The 14,853-nt window shown below is 58.3% G+C and overlaps 1 protein-coding gene across 5 annotated transcripts in view; it reads right to left on the bottom strand.

Annotated features, from left to right (window-relative positions):
• The window catches only part of ADGRE5 (adhesion G protein-coupled receptor E5), a 47,446-nt gene that overhangs the window by 8,393 nt on the left and 24,200 nt on the right, over positions 1-14,853 (bottom strand). For 2 of the 5 annotated variants that reach the window (XM_073318205.1, XM_073318204.1), the window contains exons 6-11: positions 14,546-14,701; positions 11,770-11,904; positions 8,099-8,230; positions 6,015-6,146; positions 3,817-3,948; positions 370-419 (exon numbers count right to left, since the gene is read on the bottom strand). In XM_073318205.1, coding sequence (XP_073174306.1) covers positions 370-419; positions 3,817-3,948; positions 6,015-6,146; positions 8,099-8,230; positions 11,770-11,904; positions 14,546-14,701 — 737 coding nt within the window. The remainder of the gene's footprint in view (positions 1-369; positions 420-3,816; positions 3,949-6,014; positions 6,147-8,098; positions 8,231-11,769; positions 11,905-14,545; positions 14,702-14,853) is intronic. The other 3 variants (XM_073318206.1, XM_073318207.1, XM_073318208.1) reach the window with 3 other exon arrangements.

Raw genomic sequence — 14,853 nt, 5'->3', positions numbered from 1 at the left:
ACCCCGTCCTGAGAGGATCCCTCGGCTCAGAAGCCAGGCGCCAGAGGGAGCGTGGGCAATGCCCCATCTGGCCCCAAAGGGGTGCCCAGTGTTTGCAAAGGATGGCAGGGGAAGGCGGTTGCAAGCTAAAGCGTGTTGCAGCAGCCTGATGTTGCTGATCCTGGAGGGTGAGAATCACCCTGGGGGCAAGGCCTAGGCCTTGGCTGGACTGCAGGGGCTCCCAAGGACTGGCCACTGGCTCTTTGCCCAGGGGTGAGTTTGGCCCCAGACTCCTCGTTGGGCGAGATCAGTGAAAAGTAACGTGGCACGTAAAGGGGAATCGGGGTCTATTCCCCGCCCCCCCCCCCCCGGGGTCTGTGCCCCACTCACCTTGGCTTCTGCAGAGTTGTTATCATCCAGCAGCGTTGGGCAGGTGAGCTCTGGAAAGGGAGGAGGAGTGAGGGATGGGCCGGGGGAAATGTGAGGTCTGGCTGGGTAGGTGCATGCATCAGAGCCAGGCACAGAGAGCAGCACTCATTCCCTCCAGCAGGGGGCGGCAGGGACACAGCCCATGTCAGTGATATGGGTGTAATAGATCCCCTCCCAGCAGGGGGAGCAGTGACCCCCCCCCCCACACACACTCAGCCCCACACATGTGCGCAGCCCCTTCTCCCCATCCTCTGCCCCCAAGCCGACCTCTGTGAAAGGGACCCTCCCCCCCCGCCCCGCCCTAGGGGGACTGAACCGCAGTGGGGTGGGGTGAGGGCTATGGAATCAGCCCAGCCTTATCTCCCCGCAACCATCTCCCCGCAGCCGTGCGTGGTTTTGGTGTGTGTTGGGGGTGGCGGGGGAGAATCCAGCAGGGAGCCCTGGGCTGGCCCCACAGTGGCCTCTATCTATTCTATCTGCTACCCAAGATCCATAAACCTGGAAATCTTGGACGCCCCATCATCTCAGGCATTGGCACCCTGACAGCAGGATTGTCTGGCTATGTAGACTCCCTCCTCAGGCTACCAGCACTCCCAGCTATCTTCGAGACACCACTGACTTCCTGAGGAAACTACAATCCATTGGTGATCTTCCAGAAAACACCATCCTAGCCACTATGGACACAGAAGCCCTCTTCACCAACTTTCCACACAAAGATGGACTGCAAGCCGTCAGGAACAGTATCCCCGATAATGTCACGGCAAACCTGGTGGCTGAACTTTGTGACTTTGTCCTCACCCAAAACTATTTCACATTTGGGGACAACGTATACCTTCAAGTCACTGCTATGGGTACCCGCATGGCCCCACAGTATGCCAACATTTGTATGGCTGACTTAGAACAACAGTTCCTCAGCGCTTGTCCCCTAACGCCCCTACTCTACTTGCACTACATTGATGACATCTTCATCATCTGGACCCACGGAAAAGAAGCCCTTGAGGAATTCCACCATGATTTCAACAATTTCCATCTCACCATCAACCTCAGCCTGAACCAGTCCACACAAGAAATCCACTTCCTGGACACTATGGTGCTAATAAGAGATGGCCACATAAACACCACCCTATACTGGAAACCTACTGACAGCTATGCTTATCTACATGCCTCCAGACCACATCACACGATCCATTGTCTACAGCCAAGCTCTAAGATAGCATTTGCTCCAATCCCTCAGACAGAGACAAACACCTACAAGATCTCTATCAAGCATTCTTAAAACTACAATACCCACCTGCTGAAGTGAAGAAACAGAATGACAGAGCCAGAAGATTACCCAGAAGTCACCTACTCCAGGAGAGGCTCAACAAAGAAAGTAAGTCACCTACCGCCCCCCACTAAAACCTCTCCAACGCATCATCAGGGATCTACAACCTATCCTGAAGGACGATCCATCACTCTCACAGATCTTGGGAGACAGCCCTGTCCTTGCTTACAGACAGCCCCCCAACCTGAAGCAAATACTCACCAGCAACCACACACCACACAACAAAAACACTAACCCAGGAACCTATCCTGGCAACAAAGCCCGTTGCCAACTTTGTCCACATATCTATTCAAGGGACACCATCATAGGACCTAATCACATCAGCCACATCATAAGAGGGGTCATTCACCTGCACATCTATCAATGTGATATATGCCATCATGTGCCAGCAATGCCCCTCTGCCATGTACATTGGCCAAACCGGACAATCTCTATGCAAAAGAATAAATGGACACAAATCAGACATCAAGAATTATAACATTAAAAACCAGTCAGAGAACACTTCAACCTCCCTGGTCACTCAATTTCAGACCTAAAAGTCGCAATTCTCCAACAAAAAAACTTCAAAAACAGACTCCAATGAGAGACTGCAGAACTGGAATTAATTTGCAAACTATTTACCATTAACTTAGGCTTGAATAAAGATTGGGAGTGGATGCGTCATTACACAAAGTAAAAACTATTTCCCCATGAAGAAAAGGAGGACTTGTGGCACCTTAGAGACTAACCAATTTATTTGAGCATGAGCTTTCGTGAGCTACAGCTCACTTCATCGGATGCATACCGTGGAAACTGCAGCAGACTTTATATACACACAGAGAATATGAAACAATACCTCCTCCCACCCCACTGTCCTGCTGGTAATAGCTTATCTAAAGTGATCATCAGGTTGGGCCATTTCCAGCACAAATCCAGGTTTTCTCACCCTCCACCCCCCCACACAAATTCACTCTCCTGCTGGTGATAGCCCATCCAAAGTGACAACTCTTTACACAACGTGCATGATAATCAAGTTGGGCTATTTCCTGCACAAATCCAGGTTTTCTCACCCTCCACCCCCCCACCCCCATACACACACAAACTCACTCTCCTGCTGGTAATAGCTCATCCAAACTGACCACTCTCCAAGTTTAAATCCAAGCTGCAGTTTCCACGGTATGCATCCGATGAAGTGAGCTGTAGCTCACGAAAGCTCATGCTCAAATAAATTGGTTAGTCTCTAAGGTGCCACCAAGTACTCCTTTTCTTTTTGCGAATACAGACTAACACGGCTGTTACTCTGAAACCTATTTCCCCATGCTAATTCTTTCCCGCAACTGTTACTCACACCTTCTTGTCAACTGTTTGAAATGGGCCATCTGATTATCACTACAAAAGTTTTTTTCCTCCTGCTGATAATAGCTCATCTTAATTGATTGGTCTCGTTACAGTGTGTATGGTAACACCCATTGTTTCATGTTCTCTCTGTATATATATCTTCCTACTGTATTTTCTATGGCATGCATCTGATGAAGTGGGTTTTAGCCCACGAAAGCTTATGCCCAAATAAATTTGTTAGTCTCTAAGGTGTCACAAGTCCTCTTTGTTTTTTTTGCTGATACAGACTAACACGGCTGCCACTCTGAAACCAGTGGCCTCTAGTGGCCACTAGGCACAGACTATGCCCCCTACTGCCATCTTCCCAGGGCAGAGAATCCAGCCAGGCAGCAGGAATGCAGGCACCGCTGGGGGGGAGAGACGCCCGGCCCCTGGCAGCCCTGCTCACCCCCTCCCCGGCCTGGCCCCTGCTCTGCTCCCAGAGCCAGACATGGGCACGCTGGTGGCTGTGGCTCTAAGGCAACCAGAAAGACCCCAGTGGACAAACAGGCTGGGCTGGGGGGAGGTGAGGGCCTGGAGGCTGAGCCCTCCCCTGCTAGGGCTGAGACCCAGAGGGACCCCGTCCGTGGGGAGCAGCGGGGCTGGTGCACCATCCCAGACCAGTTCCCAGCTCGCTGCCCCCTTGGACAAGACCTCTGCCTGTGTAACCCCAGGCCCTGCCCAGCCCCCCCAGTTGCCCCCTCCATGTCCCCAGCAGCAGGACCCACCTTGGCACAGGGTCGTGTTCCTGTTGGAGGGGACGTAGCCGGCCCGGCACTCACACCGGTAGCTCCCATTAGTGTTGATACACGTGGCGTTGGGGCCGCAGATATCTGGGGTCTTGCGGCACTCGTCGATGTCTGAGAGGGGAAAGCGGGGGGGGGTGTCACACACAGCACGGCTGGGGGCGCACTGGGGGCGAATGACCACGGAGTCACCCCCCCACCGATTGCAGGGGGCGAGGTCTGTCGGTCAGTCTGTCTGCTCCATCTAACCCCCCCCCTTCTATTCTCCTTTCTTCCCTGCTATTTGCAGGGCCCCAATCCCTGCGGCGCAACCCCTCCCTCACCCCCAGACCGGGGGGCCCAACCTTTGCCAGACCAGGACCCTGTGATCTCCCTGCACCAGCCCTGAGAGAGCGGGGTTAAGGCGGGGGGCCGATCAGCCAGTTAAGCTGCAAAGGGGAAGCGACTTACAGGGCGCTAGCTAGAAGGAAGCTCGCCTGGGAGGGGGGGCTTCTATAGAGCCCGAGGGCTGGGCCCAGTGGTGGGGGCCTGAGGCAAGGGGGGCTAGGAAGCCCCGAGGAGGGCTAGGAGCCCCGGTGAAAGGGTTTCGCTGGCAGGCATAGGAGAGAGGGGTCTGATTTTGAAAGGCTCCCCCAGCACGGGGATCACAGCGTGACCTGGCCGGACGGCCGAGACACGGGGCAGCCGCGACTCCAAGAGAAGAAAGGGGGAGCTGAACTGCAGCTAGTTGCCAGAAGCGGGAGCCACGCTCAGCGTTACAGACCCCAGCCCAATGGCTCCCCTCCCGGTTTGGGATATACCCAGCACCGCCCCTCCCATGGAGCACTAGGAGAAGGGTGCGTGGGCTGCGCTCAGGGGCATGCAGGAGAATTGGGTGGTGTCCCTTTTATCTAGTTTCTTTGCTCTCTGGTGGTGCTCACAGGGGTCTATGGCAGAAGCCCACAGACCCCCGACATTTGGCCAGGCCCTGCACGGCTGGTAAAGTGGTTGTTTAGAAGCCAGCTGGATCCAGGGGATCCCCCTATTCCTAACTCTGTGCAGTGAGAAGCAACCTGACAATGTCCATTCCCGGACCCTGCTGTGACCCGCAGGCCCAGGGCCCCACGGGCCAAATCCACCGAGCCCTCGGACGGATGATGCCAGCTTGACACTCGCTGCCGATCCGGCCTGTGGAAACTGAAGCCGGAGGAGACCTGCCCAGCCTGACCCCCAGCATAGCCGCAGCCGGAGTCGCCACCCAGCGGTTCACCGATCCGGCCCCAAAGGGAGAGGACTTTACAGCCCTCGCTGGCTCCTGGGGCCTTTCACCACTGTGGAGAGTCTGATCCGACAGACGGGCCCCGCCCTGCCCGGGCGCAGAGAGCTCTGCTGTGATCTACCCAAACGCTGGAGGGCCGAGCGCCCGCCAGGCTGCCAACGTGGGTAGCACCAGCTGCCGGGCAAAGGGGGATATACGGGGGACGTCAGAGCTCCGTGGTGCAGCGGGGTCACTCGCCCCGTGCAGGGAGTGGGGGTTTCTACCTGGAGACCTGGCTTGTACGTGCAGAGACTCACTCATTCCGGCCAGCCAGCCCCTGAGGAGCCTGCAGTCCTGTCTGGGGCAATGAGAGGTGGAGAAGCAGAACTGGGACGAAAACCCCTTAAAGTCAGTGGTGCTGCACCAATTGACACCACTGGGCTCTGGCCCCCGCTTTGTGGCCATTTCACAGACAGAAACACTGAGTTCTGGCAATGCATGGGGGACGGGCGCATCGTCAGTCATTCTCATGACCGATTCTCCCGGAAATCCCAGCCAGGAATGAGTGCTGGAATTCGACACTGCTGGAGGGGAGAGACGCCTGGCTCCTGGCAGCCCTGCTCACCCCCTCCCCGGCCTGCCCCTGCTCCACTCCCAGAGCCAGACATGGCCATGCTGGTGGCTGTGGCTCTGAGACAACCGGAAAGACCCCAGTGGACGGACAGGCTGGGCTGGGGGGAGGTGAGGGCCTGGAGGCTGAGGTCCCCTGGACCAGGGCGGAGACCCAGAGGGACCCTGTCGGTGGGGAGCAGGGGGGCTGGTGCCCCATCCCAGACCAGTTCCCAGCTCGCTGCCCCGTTGGGCAAGACCTCTGCCTGTGTAACCCCAGGCCCTCCCCAGCCCCCCAAGATGCCCCCTCCATGTCGCCAGCGGCAGGACCCACCTTGGCACAGGGTCGTGTTCCTGTTGGAGGGGACGTAGCCGGCCCGGCACTCACACCGGTAGCTCCCATTAGTGTTGATACACGTGGCGTTGGGGCCGCAGATATCTGGGGTCTTGCGGCACTCGTCGATGTCTGAGAGGGGAAAGCGGGGGGTGTCATACACAGCACGGCTGGGGGCGCGCTGGGGGCGAATGACCACGGAGGCACCCCCCCACCGATTGCAGGGGGCAAGGTCTGTCGGTCAGTCTGTCCGCTCCATCTAACCCCCCCCCTTCTATTCTCCTTTCTTCCCTGCTATTTGCAGGGCCCCAATCCCTGCAGCTCAACCCCTCCCACAACCCCAGACTGGGGGGCCCAACCTTTGCCAGACCAGGACCCTGCGATCTCCTCCCTGCACCAGCCCTGAGAGAGCGGGGTTAAGGCGGGGGCTCCTGAGGCAAGGGGGGCTAGGAAGCCCCGAGGAGGGCTAGGAGCCCCGGTGAAAGGGTTTCGCTGGCAGGCATAGGAGAGAGGGGTCTGACTTTGAAAGGCTCCCCCAGCACGGGGATCACAGCGTGACCTGGCCGGACGGCCGAGACACGGGGCAGCCGCGACTCCAAGAGAAGAAAGGGGGTGCTGAACTGGAGCTAGTCACCATAAGGGGGCGCCACGCTCAGCTTTACAGACTCCACCCCAATGGCTCCCCTCCTGGTTTGGGATACACCCAGCACTGCCCCTCCCATGGAGCACTAGGAGAAGGGTGGGTGGGCTGCGCTCAGGGGCATGCAGGGGAATTGGGTGGTGTCCCTTTTATCTAGTTTCTTTGCTCTCTTGTGGTGCTCACGGGGGTCTATGGCAGAAGCCCGCAGACCCCCAACATTTGGCCAGGCCCTGCACGGCTGGTAAAGTGGTTGTTTAGAAGCCAGCTGGATCCAGGGGATCCCCCTATTCCTAACATTGTGCAGTGAGCAGCAACCTGACAATGTCCATTCCCGGACCCTGCTGTGACCCCCAGGCCCAGGGCCCCACGGGTCAAATCCACCGAGCCCTCGGGCGGATGACGCCAGCTCGACACTCGCTGCCGATCCGGCCTGTGGAAACTGAAGCCGGAGGAGACCTGCCCAGCCTGACCCCCAGCATAGCCGCAGCCGGAGTCGCCACCCAGCGGTTCACCAATCCGGCCCCAAAGGGAGAGGACTTTACAGCCCTCGCTGGCTCCTGGGGCCTTTCACCACTGTGGAGAGTCTGATCCGACAGACGGGCCCCGCCCTGCCCGGGCGCAGAGAGCCCTTGCTGTGATCTACCCAAACGCTGGAGGGCCGAGCGCCTGCCAGGCTGCCAACAGGGTAGCGCCAGCTGCCGGGCAAAGGGGGATATACGGGGGACGTCAGGGCTCCGTGGTGCAGCGGGGTCACTCGCCCCGTGTAGGGAGCAGGGGGTTTCTACCTGGGGACCCGGCTTGTACGTGCAGAGACTCACTCATTCCAGCCAGCCAGCCCCTGAGGAGCCTGCAGTCCTGTCTGGGGCAATGAGAGGTGGAGAAGCAGAACTGGGACGAAAACCCCTTAAAGTCAGTGGTGCTGCACCAATTGACACCACTGGGCTCTGGCCCCCGCTTTATGGCCATTTCACAGACAGAAACACTGAGTTCTGGCAATGCATGGGGGACGGGCGCATCGTCAGTCATTCTCATGACCGATTCTCCCGGAAATCCCAGCCAGGAATGAGTGCTGGAATTCGACACTGCTGGAGGGGAGAGACGCCTGGCTCCTGGCAGCCCTGCTCACCCCATCCCCGGCCTGCCCCTGCTCCACTCCCAGAGCCAGACATGGCCATGCTGGTGGCTGTGGCTCTGAGACAACCGGAAAGACCCCAGTGGATGGACAGGCTGGGCTGGGGGGAGGTGAGGGCCTGGAGGCTGAGGTCCCCTGGACCAGGGCGGAGACCCAGAGGGACCCTGTCGGTGGGGAGCAGGGGGGCTGGTGCCCCATCCCAGACCAGTTCCCAGCTCGCTGCCCCGTTGGGCAAGACCTCTGCCTGTGTAACCCCAGGCCCTGCCCAGCCCCCCGAGGTGCCCCCTCCATGTCCCCAGCGGCAGGACCCACCTTGGCACAGGGTCGTGTTCCTGTTGGAGGGGACGTAGCCGGCCCGGCACTCACACCGGTAGCTCCCTATAGCGTTGATACACGTGGCGTTGGGGCCGCAGATATCTGGGATCGTGCGGCACTCGTCGATGTCTGAGAGGGGAAAGCGGGGGGTGTCATACACAGCACGGCTGGGGGTGCACTGGGGGCGAATGACCACGGAGGCACCCCCCCACCGATTGCAGGGGGCAAGGTCTGTTGGTCAGTCTGTCCGCTCCATCTAACCCCCCACCTTCTATTCTCCTTTCTTCCCTGCTATTTGCAGGGCCCCAATCCCTGCAGCTCAACCCCTCCCACACCCCCAGACTGGGGGGCCCAACCTTTGCCAGACCAGGACCCTGTGATCTCCCTGCACCAGCCCTGAGAGAGCGGGGTTAAGGCGGGGGACCGATCAGCCAGTTAAACTACAAAGGGGAAGCGACTTAGGCTGCATGCAGGGCGCTAGCTAGAAGGAAGCTCGCCTGGGAGGGGGGCTTCTATAGAGCCCGAGGGCTGGGCCCAGTGGTGGGGGCCTGAGGCAAGGGGGGCTAGGAGCCCCGGTGAAAGGGTTTCGCTGGCAGGCATAGGAGAGAGGGGTCTGACTTTGAAAGGCTCCCCCAGCACGGGGATCACAGCGTGACCTGGCCGGACGGCTGAGACACGGGGCAGCCGCGACTCCAAGAGAAGAAAGGGGGTGCTGAACTGGAGCTAGTCACCATAAGGGGGCGCCACGCTCAGCATGGCTCCCCTCCTGGTTTGGGATACACCCAGCACTGCCCCTCCCATGGAGCACTAGGAGAAGGGTGGGTGGGCTGCGCTCAGGGGCGTGCAGGGGAATTGGGTGGTGTCCCTTTTATCTAGTTTCTTTGCTCTCTTGTGGTGCTCACGGGGGTCTATGGCAGAAGCCCGCAGACCCCCAACATTTGGCCAGGCCCTGCACGGCTGGTAAAGTGGTTGTTTAGAAGCCAGCTGGATCCAGGGGATCCCCCTATTCCTAACATTGTGCAGTGAGCAGCAACCTGACAATGTCCATTCCCGGACCCTGCTGTGACCCCCAGGCCCAGGGCCCCATGGGGCAAATCCACCGAGCCCTCAGACGGATGACGCCAGCTCGACACTCGCTGCCGATCCGGCCTGTGGAAACTGAAGCCGGAGGAGACCTGCCCAGCCTGACCCCCAGCATAGCCCCAGCCGGAGTCGCCACCCAGCGGTTCACCAATCCGGCCCCAAAGGGAGAGGACTTTACTGCCCTCGCTGATCCTGGGGCCTTTCACCACTGTGGAGAGTCTGATCCGACAGACGGGCCCCGCCCTGCCCGGGCGCAGAGAGCCCTGCTGTGATCTAGCCAAACGCTGGAGGGCCGAGTGCCCGCCAGGCTGCCAACAGGGTAGCGCCAGCTGCCGGGCAAAGGGGGATATACGGGGGACGTCAGGGCTCCGTGGTGCAGCGGGGTCACTCGCCCCGTGCAGGGAGTGGGGTTTTCTACCTGGGGACCCGGCTTGTATGTGCAGAGACGCACTCATTCCGGCCAGCCAGCCCCTGAGGAGCCTGCAGTCCTGTCTGGGGCAATGAGAGGTGGAGAAGCAGAACTGGGACGAAAACCCCTTGAAGTCAGTGGTGCTGCACAATTGACACCACTGGGCTCTGGCCCCCGCTTTGTGGCCATTTCTCAGACAGAAGCACTGAGTTTGTGGCGACACATGGGGGACGGGCGCATCGTCAGTCATTCCAGCGGGCTGGGGGAAGCGGTCGAGCCACTGCGGAAATGGCCATGACCGATTTCCCGGAAATCCCAGTCAGGAACAAGTGCTGGAATTAGACATTCTCCTGCTTATTAATCCAACATTTCAGCCATCCAATGAGGAAGCAGAGAAAGACCATGGGGTTAGAGAACCAACTGTACAACATCAGTGACAAGTTTTCGGAGGAAACCGTTTGCTAATAAAATCACAGACATTTATCCACCCAAACAGTTGAAGGGTCGGCTGATGAACGAGCAGGCTTGGATCAGCAGGCAGAGCTGTTCTGCTGACTCCCCTTGCGTTCAGATCAGCAGTGGCCTATCAGTCACCATGCTTAGGAACAGATGGGTGGCGGCCATTCCTGAGGAAGTAGGGGCAGGGCCACAGAAGAAAGCTAAGCTCTCCCTGATATTTATCCATAACGCTTTTGCTTCTCACAGAAATCCTTGTGGCTAAAATCCCTTTCGCCTGGACACCAGCAAACAAGTCAATCAGCGGCGAGAGTCAAGATCACTCATGGATCCTTCCGTTGGGCCGTGCTCCAGCAGCTCCTTCTCAGACTCCCGTTCTCTCTCTTTCCTGTGACAGCGTTTTGCTATTTCCCACCACACCTTTTCCCTTTGGTCGTTATTTGCATAAAGGCAGCACCCAGAGCGCTGCACATTCACTGCCATAAAGAGCTTCTAGTCTAAATAGACAAGAAGTGGGAGAGAAAACTGAGGCACAGAATTGCCCAAGGACACCTAGCAGTAACAGAGCTGGGACTAGAACCCAAGTCTCCCGAGTCCCAGTCTCATACCCTACCCACTAGATCTGTCTCTTTCAGCTTGTTTCCTCCATAGAAGGCCAAGAATGTGTCTCCCCTGCCTCGCCATGCAGATTTTACCCTCTGCTCCCCGTCACTGAGAGGAGCTTTGTGTCGGGAGTGCATCAGGGCTGGAAAAAATCCCTTGTTCCTTTGGCAGGAAACTCAACTTTTGCTCCATTGTTAAACTTCTTGGAAGGCAACGGGCCTACGCCATGTCTGTGAGGGGGCTTGTATGTGCCAGCCTCTAGCGAAGGCCATTGAGCAATGGAACAAGGAGAGAGCAAGTCTGTCCGGAGTTACTCCCTTAGCTCCAGCAGCTGCGCTGTGTGCTTTCAGCAGACAAGTCCTGGGTTTGATTCCTGCTAATGACCCAAGCTGGTTCCTTGGTGATGCCAGCTCCTTCCCCAGCCTTAGCAGCTGCTGAGGGTTAGGTTAATGGGGTTCCAGAAATTAATGGGCTTTCTGAGTCCAAGCTCTATTAAAGGTTGTCCAACATAGAGTCCTCGGCTCTGTCTCAGCTCAGTTTGCTTTGCAAAGACCTGACCTTCCCCTCCTCAAAGCTCTGCTATGAAAGAGCATCTTGGGCTCTGATTGCAGCTGCAGGTTTGGGGGGATGTTGCAGCTTCTAATGGCGTCCCCAATGCCCTACGCTCGAGCCTCGGTGGAATTAAGCAACATGGCGACCTTCAGTCCCTGGGCTCAGTTTCCAATTCGTAAGACAGGCTGGGAGTCAGAACAGACACTTTGCCCGGGTGTGGCGCAGAGAAAGAGTGAGACCTCAGGGCAATCTGGTTAGTTTCACCCTCCCTGCATGCGGGTTAGTTTCAGAGGTCCTGGGTAAGCTCAGTGGCCGTGCATTAACAGCATCGCCAATGCCAAGCAATCAAGAAAAGCCCCAAACCCTGAGCCAGGCTGCAGAAAAGTCACGAGATTTTTTTTTTAAAAAAATCTCCCGATTTTTAAACCAATCCATTTGATTTTAGCCAAAAGTGGAATCACGTGACTCCAGGTGGGGCTTTAAGGCAACATCACACTTTAGCAACACTGCAGAGAAGCCAGAAACATCATGCCTTTGCCACGACTGTTCCCAGCTCCTGTTGTACCTGTGCAGATCTTAGAGGTATCCCTTTGACTCTTCCCAAATCCCCAACTGCATTTACACCTGTAACTCCCTGGCATGTTGATGCAGTTCCCATGGGGCTGACAGACTGTGGCGTTTCGCTGGCACTCGTCAATGTCTGCAAGGAGAGAGAAAGCGCTAGGTCAGGCTGATCTAGGAGCTGTACCTTGGGCACTGGGGTGACGCTGCTGGGGGATAATCCAGCCGTCCGAAATGCACCATGCTCTGGGGAGACGGGGCTGGTTAGAGCCAGGAGTTCAGTTACTGGGTCAGCGAACGGGAGCAAGTTGGCTATTGTCCGGAATGAGCCGCTCCAGCTGGGAAGGGAAAAGCAGCCCCGCCAGGACACGTGCCTGCTGCTCGCTAAAGCTATCAAGCGGATCTGGCGATGCCCAGTGCCGCAATATCAGTGCAGATGGCAATGCCTGAATGAGCTGTCCGCCCCTGGAAGGGACAAATGGGGAGCTGCTTTGGGGAAGGGGATAGAGAACAACATGAGGGCTAGTCTAATGCCTTGATATCAGTCAATGGGGTGACCCCCTCTGCAACCCATGAGCTGCCCTGGGCACCCCCTTGCACAAAGGACAGTGCAGAACCAGAGGGGGTTCAGGGAGAGGCAATGAGAATGATCGGGGCCTGGAAATGCCCTCTACAGAGAGAGATTGAAAAGACGGACTGTCAGTTTAGAGTGAACGTAAGAGGGGATGTGCTAAGAGTCTATACGTGACTGACGGGGATAGAGAAGGGAGATGGGGAGCTTCTTTTCTCCCCATCTCATAACACGAGAGCAGGGGCCAGTCAGGGAAGTTAGAAGAGGGGAAATTTGAAACTGAGCCAAGGAAAGGCTGTTCCACGCCATGTGCGATTAGCCTGTGGAACTCCTCACCACAGGAGTCACTGCGGCCAAGACTTGAGAACGATTCAAGGAGCGACTGGACATTCATACGGATGATGAGAACAGCCGAGTGATCAGAGTTAAAGGGCACAAATGTTTGGGAAGAGAGAGAACCTCCTGCTGTGGGCTTCAGCCCACCTGAGTATTGGAGACCAGGAAGTGAGGGCAGACTATCCCCCGGCTGCCACTGCAGGGCTCTTCCACCGTCCTCGGCAGCATCTGGCTTTGGCCCCTGGGAGCCGGGATACCAGGCTAGACGGGCCTCAGCTCTGATCCCGTCTGTACTGTGCAAGTACCAGCATTACTTATGTCTCAGCCTGGCCGGCGCCTCCGTTTCGCCTCTTCAGAGGCTGAGCTGCTCCCGGGGCAGACTGAACCCTGGGAGAACCGACCGGCTGCGTCCTGCCCAGTTCTGCCTCCTCTGCCCCTCGACCCTGCGACCGCTCGCGGGTTCTCCTGAACGCACCAAGGCGGCGCCGCGTTTCCAGAGCCCTGCTTTACTCCGGGAACAACGTAGGATCGGGTTCCGCCCCCGAAGGCTTCCAAGAGTCCACGCGGGATGGGAACGGAGCTTCCGGCATCCTTATCCCGCCCGTCCGGGTTCGATCGGGATGTTTATAGCGGGTAGCGCCGCAGCCGGGGCACCGTGGTGCCAGGTGCTGTACACACATCCAGCCACAGCCGCTGCTCCAACGCGCTTTCCCCCTGCTCCAACGCTCTGTCTGCTGAAGACGGCGCCATGCGCTGGGTTCTTGGTGGGGTGGCCAGAGCTCTCCCCTCCCTCAGGCACACGGGTGTCCCGAGGCTTCCAAACTCGCTCCGAGTTGCAGGGAGCTGAGACTGGGTGTCTCCAGGGGCTTCAGTACAGGGGAAATTGACGGTAACAGCTCCTGTGGAATAGCTCCCCATCCGGACACTCTGGTCTGGAATAATCAGTGCACTTCCAAAGAGAACAGCGATCGCGATCGATTCCCCCCGGGGGCAAGCCCTAGGGATTCTCCCCACGGCTCCCGATACCAGCTATCCCCAGACAATCCCCGGGACGCTGGCTGAGATAACTGCGGCGCTGACTTCTTCTTGTGCCTCGACCCGCCCCAGGACACTGGCTGGGGTTATCCCCTGCGGGCTGGGGCTGGGCGCAGGAACGGCTGGGCGAGGTCTCTGCCAGGGGAAGCGTTTGAACGAATGGGCTCCTGAGTTCTCCCAGTTCTACGGGCCCGGGGCTCTGTGCCCCCCAAACGGGGGTGTAAAGGGCAGTTCCCATGGGAATGGCCGGCTGGGACTTGGTACAAGCTCTAACTACCGGCTGAATGTCGCAAACGAGGGCTTGGAACCCCCTGCCCCCTTCTCCCGTCAGGATGCCCTGGCTGCCTAAGGGGGCATAATGGGCCCCTAGGAAACACCCTCCCATCCAGGGGGCTCCCTGTCAGTGTGGAGCTGGAAAAGGCTCTGCTCCCAGCCGTGAGGGAGGGGGCAGATTGGGGGTGTGGCTCCCCAGGGCCCATAGGGGCAGAGAGCACTGGGCTGTGTGTGTACCATACACGAGGGCCCTTCCCAGGCTCAGGGGGCTCCAGGAGCCTGGATTCTCTGTGCTGGGGACAGCGAGGGTCCCCACCGGTCTCCCCGGCGCCTCCCTGCAAACCTAGGGGTTTATTCCCAATCCAAAGACCGAGGCAGGGGAGATCCTGGCCCCCAGGAGTTGAGGGTCACGGCTGATCACAGCCCCGGTGAGTGGATCGGGTGCCTTTGCAGCAGCCAGCAGCAGCGTCTGGTGCAGCACCAGGCCTGGAATGAGCGCAGGGGTGTGTGTGGGAGGGTGCAGGGGGACTGAGCAGGGTGCTGTGGGGGCCAGGGGAGAGCTCACCCTGGCAGGTGTTCTCCCTCGCGTGTGTGAAGTTGGCTTTCCCAGAGCTGGGCTCGTAGCCATCGGTGCAGCTGCAGGAGTAATTCCCAGGCACGTTGGTGCAGTTTGCGTGGGGTCCGCAGTCTGCCGGGCTCGGGCCCTGACACTCGTCAATATCTGCAGCACAAGAGGGGACGCTCTGTAGGGTCCTGGCAGGGAGACGTTCCCCGTATCACCCCCCCCCAACCCTCCGCACCGAGCTGGGTGACAGGCCCCAGGCGACCGGGCCCCTGGGAGCTTAACAATCACAGGCCTGATTCCCAGCTATG

The sequence above is a fragment of the Lepidochelys kempii genome, chromosome 20, assembly GCF_965140265.1.
Source record: "Lepidochelys kempii isolate rLepKem1 chromosome 20, rLepKem1.hap2, whole genome shotgun sequence".
NCBI classification, from domain to species: domain Eukaryota; kingdom Metazoa; phylum Chordata; order Testudines; family Cheloniidae; genus Lepidochelys; species Lepidochelys kempii.
Note: the sequence above shows the minus strand (reverse complement) of the source record. Positions and strands in the feature narration are given on the sequence as shown.